The sequence below is a fragment of the Schistosoma mansoni genome (genome assembly GCF_000237925.1).
Source record: "Schistosoma mansoni, WGS project CABG00000000 data, chromosome 1 unplaced supercontig 0076, strain Puerto Rico, whole genome shotgun sequence".
In the NCBI taxonomy this organism is placed as follows: Eukaryota; Metazoa; Platyhelminthes; class Trematoda; order Strigeidida; family Schistosomatidae; genus Schistosoma; species Schistosoma mansoni.
Window position 1 is genome coordinate 618,926 of NW_017385990.1, and position 10,942 is coordinate 629,867.

The 10,942-nt window shown below is 37.0% G+C and overlaps 1 protein-coding gene across 1 annotated transcript; it reads left to right on the top strand.

Moving 5' to 3' along the window:
- The first annotated feature begins 2,904 nt into the window (after positions 1–2,904).
- On the top strand, positions 2,905–10,491 carry Smp_176640 (hypothetical protein). The gene is made up of 7 exons (XM_018791766.1): positions 2,905–2,947; positions 5,228–5,431; positions 5,476–5,618; positions 5,654–5,810; positions 5,846–5,972; positions 8,592–8,702; positions 9,949–10,491. The coding sequence occupies exons 2-7, from the start codon at positions 5,337–5,339 to the stop codon at positions 10,351–10,353; spliced, it is 1,038 nt and encodes a 345-aa protein (XP_018645087.1). The 5' UTR covers positions 2,905–2,947; positions 5,228–5,336; the 3' UTR covers positions 10,354–10,491.
- Positions 10,492–10,942: the final 451 nt, after the last annotated feature.

A 10,942-nucleotide genomic window follows, 5' to 3' on the forward strand; every position in this document is an offset into this window, starting at 1 on the left:
ATAAACGTCTGAAAGCCCAGATTCATTTGTTTGTAAACTGACTACTGTTTTCTTGAGGAAATCATCAACCAGAGTGGATCTATGCCTAGACGTGTGGTTAAGCCTTCATCTGTCGATACGTTCAATAGAAGTTGGATCAACTAGGCTAATTGGCCTCCCTTTTTTCTAATCTGAAACTGGAGCTGCAACCGAAATTGGTTGAAGAACTCTGAAAACTCATTATGGATTTGTTTAGTATGCAAAGTAGTGATGGAGATTATATGAATAATGGGGAGCAAGATTTTTTGAAGATTAAATCATCAGACAAACAGACCCAGCTAGCGCTCCGGTCAACACACTGAAGGCTATAAAATACATCTCAGTCGGTACGAATGATACGCCAAAATGGTCCTTGCAGGAGTGCGCCAATAGAAAAAACGGGTTTCATGAGATGGTGGTAGTGATACATCGGATATCAAAAGAAAAGTTTTAAAATGACGATTTCAAGAATACTACTGCCATTTCAGAAGGTTCCAAACTTTACGCTACACAGTTTTGACTCCGATTCCTTAGGGCTTATCGGCCTTAGGTTTGTGTTATTTGTGACTGCGTAAAAGTGCACCGTATTGACAACCTTGAGTGACTTATCAGCTAACAGAAAATCCATTCCTAGCTATAAAACATTTATTGATACAAAGTGACGAAACTATAACAAAACCACAACTTGACTGATTAATCCTCACTTATCGAATTTTTTCTCGTGGTAAAGTAAAGGGGTTAAGTTAACGTACTGGGAACGGAGCAAGTGTTGTTAGTTAAGTTTATAACCTCATAAACATTTTCAAAGGTTGATTTTCTTTTTATCTAAATTGTACTAGGCATAGTTATTATGTGTTGGTCTGTGTTAATCTTACAAATAACGGTCAGAGTTTTCAGGGCGAAATTAAACCAGCTATGGCTCGATGCTTTGCAACTCTTATGCTCTGAAGGCTAATAAACCTGAGGTCAAGATTTAAAGCAAGAATTCTAAAGGAAGAATATTATCTTGTTTCACTTGCCACTCTCGACGGTCCGCTGAATCATACCATTTAATTTCAAATATAATCTGCCTCATGAATAAGTATGTTGTGCTATTAATCTTCAATAATACTTCACTTTTCTTTTCATAGGAAACATTTTCCTCGGTTCCAACATATTATATACTGATAGTTTTCATTTCGTCAATAATAACAAACAAGTTATTAATCTCTGAGGCTTTTCACACTTAGAATTTACTGTATGTATCAAGGCAGTATGCAGATTAGGTTGAATAGGGATGGCTGTAAAAGACAAAGGTAAAAGAAAAGTCCTTAATCCAGGAAGAGCACACAACGCACTTACATTTTTGCGTGAAAGGAAGAAGTAATAATCTGCAATAACATGGACTACGTATTAGGATAGTCGTGGTATCAATACTACGTGCAGATGGTTTAACATATATCTTTGTACTTTGAATCTCGCTCGGAGTACGATTCGCCTTGTCTGAGTTTTGATTAGTCAGCGTAATGTTGACAGCAAACTATGTTGCCTATTGATTTTTGTTGCTTCCTATATAACAGAAAGCGATTCTCGTGCTTTTTTCGGATCATCGACTAGCGCTTTGTCTAGTCTTTTTTATGTACAGTCGTTATCACACGCGCTCAACTGACACCGTAATTATCTTCAGACAAGATGCAAAGCGCTAAACTATAATGAAGATAATAAGATAATTATTTTGGCTATGAACTCCCTCCAATTCATAAATTACAAGGTATTGAGAATGTAGTCGTAAATATTTCAGGAAAACAAATAGTTCTGTAAGTCTTCGACATTGAAGCTGACTTCATCAGTTTTACTGGACACATTCTAGCTGAAGTTGCACAGTGACTCATCCATACAGGATCAAGTGCGGGAACACCGTGCTACTAATCCCTTGCAACTACTAACCAGCCTAAGCCAAATGTTTTTCAACACATCGGCAACCTTTCAAATATATCTTCGGACTCAATGATTCCTGACTACTGATTTGAGTGTGTTGGTATCATTATATTACAAAGGTGTTATGAACAAGAGAGTTGCCCAACGCTGAATATATGCGGCGCCATTAAGTTCATGTTTGGTAGTCAACACCGACAGAATGGGGGACTGAATTATCAAGAGAGAATAGCACTGTATCACATTTAAAAAATAGTCTATTAAAGAGCGAAATATCATTCAAAATAAAGATTTAAAGAAGTTAAAGCAGTTATCCGTTGTGTTTGATTATCCTCTGTTTTTTTCTTGTGGTTTGGAGGTTTATATTCCATATCACGGTGTCTGATGAATTGTTGTGACTACAAGAAAAGCCTACAAGGAAATTGCAATAATGCTTAATTTCTTCCCACAAAGTAGTGTGAAAAGTACCTAGATAATCCCGTAAATCATCATGGATGATGATCTCTTTGGAATGATTGGAGCCTACTAGAGTTATATCGTAATGGTGTGACGAAGCAGCTAATTCCTAAGCCACACTTCGCGGTCGATAACTAACATGGATTAGCCCTTCAACGTATCAAAGTACTATAGCTGATTTGAAGACAGTAAAACTTATAGGACGTTGTCACAAGAATAGATTAGTGAGAATGAGTACAGAGAAGTTAGTGAGACCACCACCGCTTGGGCCAGTTCATGGTGTATGATTAACTGATGCGCGTTATTTGTCCTTGACTTTAACAGGGATGGATGATCTGTTCGATATTCAGTGTTCCAACTGCCGGATGACTTGACTAGGGCTCAGTGACATTTCACTGCCCCTACAATCCAAAAACTTCTTACTACATAGAATCAGGACTCAGTTATAATGTGTTCGCTATATTTTCTAGCGAACTTTGTTGTTTGAAGCCCCAACGCGCTATTTCATTCCTATGCGGAACATATCGGAGATTCGCACTTTAATGTATCAATACTGAAAGTTAGTATTTCCGTTAATAGTACTGTGTTTTACTCTCAGTAGTTCCATACCGTAGGTTTTAGAGAGTAACCAAATTTTATAATTGGTATTTTGTAAACGGGCAATCTCGAGATTTCCATGGAAATAGGACCATCCGTTCTTTTTACTGCATTGATATGTATACAAATATACTTGTTAAACCAAATGAACATTCCTTTTTGTTTCGTATGTTACCGTGCAGACCTAACAAAAATTTCTGGCCACCTGGACTTGTTTTTCGCTATAACAATACATCACACTGATTATCACAATAGTCAGCTTAATTTTATTTAAAGTACTCGTTCTTAAAATTTCTCCGCACATAACACATAACTAACAGTTGATGAAGTACAGATGGACTAGTTTAGTAGGAGTTCTGGCTATGATAATCCTAATGTAATTGAAATACCACCAGTATTCTAGTTTGACAACTATTCACAAAACACTCCCTTAAAACTCAATGTTACGAATATACCACTTGTTGACAGGCATATCTCTTTAAAAATGCCTTCTACTACCCACCAAAATTCACATGTTAGACTTGTCTTGTTTCTGTTGGGTTATCCTTCCAATCGTACCGGGCATATCAATTTTCGGATAGATTTGTATGATTCCCTGGACATTTTATGAGAAAACCACGGATAAATAATGTAGAACTAGTTCAGTTGATTTTGAACCTTTCTGTATCTTCAATGTGACCACCAAGTATAGTCGACCTGTTCGTGCTCTAGCACCAATAAAATCTTATATTAGAATGACTTTCAAAGAAAGAATAAATCCTCCCGAAATATATTTAACACCAATCAAATTTTAACTGTAGTTAGGATCTATAAATCGTAATAGTTTATTTTAAATCTAAAAATACTCTACATCTGACTACCATTTATGACATTTATAAAATTGGATTTGTTAGGAGGGTTTCATAATTTCTCCGAAGATGGTAAATAGTGTGATATTGGTTACCTGATGGGACATAACTTCTTGGCTCGTCATGCCCATATGAAAACGGTAATCCTCTCAATAAGGCACCAAGCTATAATTAAACAGTTGTTATAACTTCATGTCTCATTACTATCGACTGTTTGGTTTATATCTGCACGTGCACGTGAGTCACAAATTACATCAATTAGTTTTAAAGTTATATCTTTTCGAAGATTTGTGCGAGGTTATTTAGTTCCTGTTTTGTGAATCACTAGAAATTCCCGGATGGACTCTAACTTTACCCAATATAGGTCCCATACTTGTTTACATGAGAGTATATTACCAGCTTGAATTAATGGCTAGCATACCTTGAGTTTCAAAAATGTAGCTTCAAAGTACACTTACGACTGAATTACCGTTGCTTCTAGCTGCAGTTTTTGATACGCTTGTCCGTTCAGATATCAGGTCGTAACAAATGTTCATTTGCAGCCTGCCGCCTTGAGAATGCGTTCACTATCGCGAGAGAAGCATGAAATTCTTCGAACAAATTTGATTTTATAATGATCATGAATGATGGTGGGATATATAAAATATTTCTAGACCAAGAATAATCTGATTAGATTTATAGATTCTAACTACAGTTAAAGTTTGGTTGGTGTTAAATATATTTAGAGAAGATATATCTTCGAAAGTTGTCTCCATGAATGTGGATTTGTAGACGTTATGATACTTTAATCCGTCGGATATACTTGGTGGCTTTTTTCGCGAAAAGTTGTGATTTGGAAGGTTAATGACGATGGACCTTGGAAATGTGGTGGAAATTTCCAGGAGTCAGTTGCTCTACTTTATAAAATCTGAATAAATGTTTGGAGGAGCATTTAGGACCCCTGATGTCTGAAAAATATTATAGTCCTTTGTTAAAAGACTCAGTTCCTTTATCTGGATCTAAACATCTTTTCGGAAGACATAATTATTCAGAAAAGAAACAATATCATACTTAACTGTTCAAGTAGCAAGATATATTTCACTGTTTATGTGGACTATACGAAATTTAAATCCCATCTCTATGGACTCTCATTCTGAGTCTAATGTCTCCATTTCGACCCACCTCTTAATTGTCAGTCGTTTAAATGGTTTTGTGGTTTGCATGTATTTTTTTAATGTTTCGTTGTTGATCAAACTTTAAGATAAATATTATTTTGCACTTGTCAATATGGTTTGTCTTTTATGTTGTACATATGTTAGGGGTTGACTATCCCTAAATCGGAACATCCTTATGATTCGGTATAAATACATTTCTGTGCTTAAGGTAACGATTCACTTGTTTTCTTGTTGTTAAAGGTCACTATACTAGCCAAGCGGGCTTACTTCCATGCCCACACAGTGAACATCAAAGTACTGCAAAATAAATCAGGATTTGGATACTTGGTTTCAGTTTCCAGCCACTGCAATGGACATTTCCAACAGTATTCGGGGTGTATTCATTCGAATCTTCTTGGCTTTCCTTATACTGTCTGTCATTATGAAAGTTGTCAAGGAAAAACTGTATGTTTCATATTTTTGTAAAATAATCTCTCTTTAAAATATAGCATCTTATGGTTGTATGGCCAAAATGCTGATTCGGGAATGTCTGTGTTAACAAGAGGATATATGATCTCTGATGTATCAACAAAACGATTGAGCAATAGTTCTGTGATAACTAGCTTTCAGCCGTCTAGCAGTAATATGTGTGGTGAGAGTTGATTTATATTTGACTGACAAATTTAGGTGATCCGATCCGAGTAACTGTTTCTAGCATTAAGGCTGTCGAGCTTTGTGTCTTACGTGATGTCTCATTGTCTTCTTTCCATGCTATACTGACTAGTGACCACAAAAATCTTAGGGATTACATTGTTACCAACGCTACCGAAAAACATACAGTAAAGTAAGTCCTTGTTGTTTATGCTAATCTGATCTTAGACCTGGAATTCAAGACATATCCATACACGTGAACGTTCATTCTTGCCCTGATCACACGAAACGGGATAAATATTCAGTTGTTATTGGTCTAGTTTCAAGTACTCCAGATTCACTGGTTGAAGAAATAGTAAGTTTAAAAATTCGAATGTAAACTCTATAGGGCTTAACAGATGAACTAATATTTACTAAAGCTTATTTGCAGTAACTTTAGTGCGAAAATGCTTGCTTTGAACAGTTCTTTGTTCAGATAGTGTTTTTTTAAATAGCAATGTTTTTCCTGTTTCAGAAATACATAATGATTAATGTTCAACTTATTACTATCAACATTATGGACATCACTTAAAATTACAATGTGTGCCCAAATACGATAGATTGGTGCTATTGTTTTCCGGATAGATTTATTTATAGTAGTCTTTATTTCATCCCAGTTTGTTGGTTGGTAACTCATGTTGACGTGAGACCAGCAGCTGTTTACTACTAGTCAAACAATACTGTACTTCTAATTATCTAGCTACTCATAAACCTGATCTACTCTTTGTGAAACCATTACTAATTACTGTCCCAAGTTAGCTTCATCATATCTAAGCTAGCTTCCCTTTCCCACTCCGAAATTTCGTTCAACACCAACCCATCAGGGGCTGGTGAGACCTCTAAGATACGTGGTTGACACACGGAATTACTTCGCTCCCTATCATTAGCTTAGGTGCTGACGCAGACTAGTCCTACGGTTCTTGTTATTGTTCCAATACAATCAGCAAAGGTGAGGAACTATGTTCACCAATGTCTTTATTTGACAGTTTTAGATTAGAGAAAACAACGGTTGGTGTATGTGGAGGATCCACCTAGGGGAGTTGGAAGACCCTGATTCCAAACCAATGGTGCACATGGGCTCCAGCATCCTGAAGGAACGAATGGCGTATGAACCAACTGTTGGTCACCGGCTACCATGGGACTGCATCACCTTACGATGCTCCACTGCCTTGTGGACTAGACCTTTAGGTCAAAGGCTCGAGGTGTGGCCCCCTAGAGGAACCACCTGCTTTGATTTGGGCACCTGGGCAGTATCACAGCTCCCACACAAATCGAATGAAATTTGTGGGGCGCATATTTATCTGGTGCTTCCTTGTACCAATATTTATGTGTTTAAATAAATAAAGAAATAAATAAATAATAGGAACTATGTCTATGAACAAAGATAGATTTCTGTTTAAGTTGGGCTGGCATATGCAGATTATCTGTCGTAGAGAATAAAAAAGTCCTGTGGCACAGACTAGATCAGTGGGATGTAAACTTTCTTTGAACCTCAACTATCATAGAAATCCTCCTAACGTTGCTCCACTGCCTTTAGAATTAAACTTCCTAATAAAACGTTTAAGGGGTCCCTTAAGAAAACAACTATCTCAGTTTAGTCACTTGAACACTACTGAAGTTGTAAGAAAATTCATGACATTTGCCAATGAAGAAAACCCGAAATTATGAATCGGATTTTCAAAAAAGAAGTCGAACGTCCTGATAGTCATTTTATACATCTATCATTTTTACCGATTCATGTCAACTTAATGATATCAAACAATTATATATGGTTAAATAACTTAAACCATTTTATATTTTGAACGTTCTGTCAGTTATAAAATCATACATTTTAGTTTTATTATTGTAAATTAAAATTATACTTCATACACAAAGTTCTTTTTTATTAACTTGAAAGGAGTAGAGGCAAAGATTTGGTCAGAATATAAAACGAATTCATTTTGTTTAGTTAGTTTCTCGCCCCCAAGTGCCCTGGTACGGCCGAGAGTGGGGAGAGTCCGCTTTCCCTCTCGAAATGCTCCCATATGGCCACGCGTATACAGCCTCTGACAGGGAAGTCCTACTCACTGCCTTCTCACACTAGGGGTGTTGTTTACGAAATTGAGAGAACGAAAAGCGAATGTCCGGCGCTCTAACCGGGTTGGCGGACACGGAAAGTTCACCTAGAGGAGTTGGGAAACCCTGATTCCAAACCAATAGTGTACATGGGCTGGCTCCCGTATCCTGAAGAAACAAATGGCGTATGAACCAATCGTTGGTCACCGGCTGTCATGGGACTGCATCTCCTCACGATGCTCCACTTCCTTGTGGATCAAACCTTTAATTTGCAGTCTCCGGGTGTGGCCCTGTGAGAAAACCACCTGTTTCGGTCTGGGCACCTGGGCAGTATCATAGTCCTCACACAATTAAACGAAATGACAATTTTTTGTGTGGCGCATATATATCTGGTACCCTCTTGTACCAATATTTATGTGTTCAAATAATAGTAATAAGTTAGTTTCTCATGGGATGCTTAAAACCTATGATATTTTAAAATTAGATTACATATGGAGGCTTATATATATGATTTATATCGCAGAGGCTGTTATTGATGTTCCGGAGTTAACTGGCTGGGCTAGGCAGAAAGCAGGACTGATAAGTACTCAAGACTGCTCATACGGTTTTTGGTGTATCATTGCTCTGATCGATAATTCACTCATTTCTAATTGGCAGTCTTAGCACGTTCATATATTAAGCACGACACACAGGCACTCGATATAACAATAATAATGTAATAAAATGAAGATATTGTTACCATGGTAAGGAAAGGTTTGTTATTTTAGTTGTAAGGACATAAATTCATTTTGAGGCATCTGATTGCTACAAATTTGAGAAGACTAGAGTTCAATTTATCTATTAATTACTTTAAAAGATTGATCCCATTTGATCGTTTCAGAATATCACATGCTACATAATTCATGTAAAGATTCGAGAAGAAGAACATGTGAATACAAGTATTATGTATATATACTGGAAAACCACTTGGAATCGTCTTCTTACTCCACAGGTGAGTGAAACTATATTAGTGTTTTCATATTTAATCAGTCAAATCAAATCAAATATATTGCATAGATTGACTTAAGTGAGCAAAGTTTTGGTACATTTTCAAAGCTGTGCAAAATTACTTTTTGTTTTCAAAATTACCACAAAATTTCTGTCAGTAATGATGATAATAATAATAGTAGTATTAATAAGTTTTCTAAACATTGTTTATTCATTTATTTATTCATTTGAACACAAATATTGGTACAAAGGGGTACCAGATATAAATGCGCCACAAAAATCTCATTTGATTTGTGTGAGGGTTGTGATACTGTCTGGAACAGGTGATTTTCTTAGGGGGGGGCACACTTGGAGTGGAGCATCGTAAGGAGATGCAATCCCATGGTAGCCAATGACCAACGATTGATTCATACTGCGTTTGTTTCCTTAAGATACTGGAGCCAGTCCATGTGCACTATCGGTTTGGAATCAGGGTTATCCAATTTCCTTAGGTGAACTTTCCGTGTTTATTAATCCGGTTAGAGCGCCGTACATTCGTTTTCCGTCCTCTCAATCTCGTAAACAACAGTAATGCCACTATAAGGCAGTGAATGGGACTTCCCTGACAGAGGCTATATACATGTGGCCATGTCAGAGCATTTCGAGAGGGAAAGCGGACTCTCCCTACTCTCGGCCATATCAGGGCATTTGGGGACACTGCTTTAATATGAACATTTAAATAGAGTAATCATCATTATTACTCGATTTAGGTACTTTATACTTCTTGCTTTGATCAACAGTTTTTTTTAAACAACTCAGATTAACAGTGAACTATCAGAAGGGGTTTTGTGCAGATTTCAGTATTTTCATAGTTGAAAGCGTGAGTCAATTAAAGCTAGACCACCATGGAAAACCTGGAAGCACTGGACGGCCTATTATTGGACTCCTCAGCAGTGCGCATCCACGATTAGTTGAAGTTAGACATTAACACCGTTGAATGCCGGCTCAGTGGTCTATCGGTTAAGGGCTCTGGCTCGGGACTGGTAGGTCCTGGGTTCGAATCTTGTGAGGCACCATCGTGAATGCGCACTGCTGAGGAGTCCCATAATAGGACGAAACGGCCGTCCAGTGCTTCCAGGTTTTCCATGGTGATCTAGCTTCAATTGACTCACGCTTTCAACTATGAAAACAGTGAACTGTTAATCTTTTCGTAATGTCTCATTGTAAATTATAAAATACTATGTCACTGTTCTGTTTTTTTTCCCAAACAGATTCTTTTTGATGCTGGTGAAAATGCCAACTCAATTAATGAGACTACTATTTTACCCATGAAAACAATTACATCATATACAAATAATAATGAAATTAGTCGAACATGGAGACCATGTTGTTTTATTTGTCTTTCTTCAGAAACTATATCTAATCTACGTGTTTTATTACCATGTCGACATGCAGCTATTTGTTCTGATTGTTTTCAATCATTACATAAATCCGCAATGTTTTCAATCAATCATCATTTAATTGGTTTAATTACTTGTCCAATATGTCGTACACCAGTAAATTCAACATTATTATTACCTAGAACTAATTATGATGAATTCAATAATGAAGTCAATCATACTACTGATGAAGAGGGTGTCACTACTACTAATAATATTACTGAAATCCCTTTATGATAACAAAAAGGGAATATGATTAGGAATAATATAATTTATTTTCATACTACTATGTAATGAATTCTTTACAATGTAAAATGATATTTTAGTAATCTTATTGTTTTTGTCTTTATTTTATTGATATTGTTAATGATAGTTTCTTCAAAATGTTTATTATGTTCCTATTCATTTGAAATTTTTGTGTGCCCTCAAATGCCCTGGTACAACCGAGAGTGGTGTAGAGTCCGCTTTCCCTCTTCAAATGCTCTCAAATGGTCACGCGTATATAGCCTCTGCCAGAGAAGTCCTACTCACTGCCTTCTCGTGGCGGGGATGTTGTTCATGGAATTGAGAGGACGAAAAGCGAATGTCAGGCACTTCAACCGAGTTGGTTGACACGGAAAGTTCACTTAGGGGAGTTGGAAAACCCTGATTCCAAACCGATGGTGCACATGGGCTGGCTCCGTGATCCTGAGGGAACAAATGGCGTATAAATCAGTCGTCGGCCATCGGCTACCATGGGACTGCATCTCCTTACGATGCTTCACTGCCTTATGGATCAGACCTTTAGGTTAAAGGTTCGGATTGTGGCCCTGTGAGAAAACCACCT

Bases quoted from the DNA above. Each gene is read 5' to 3' on its own strand.
- Smp_176640 (XM_018791766.1), top strand. From the start codon at position 5,337: ATGGACATTTCCAACAGTATTCGGGGTGTATTCATTCGAATCTTCTTG. The intron at 5,811-5,845 runs GTAAGTCCTTGT...ATCTGATCTTAG, and splicing joins ACCGAAAAACATACAGTAAA to ACCTGGAATTCAAGACATAT. The intron at 5,973-8,591 runs GTAAGTTTAAAA...TGATCGTTTCAG, and splicing joins ATTCACTGGTTGAAGAAATA to AATATCACATGCTACATAAT.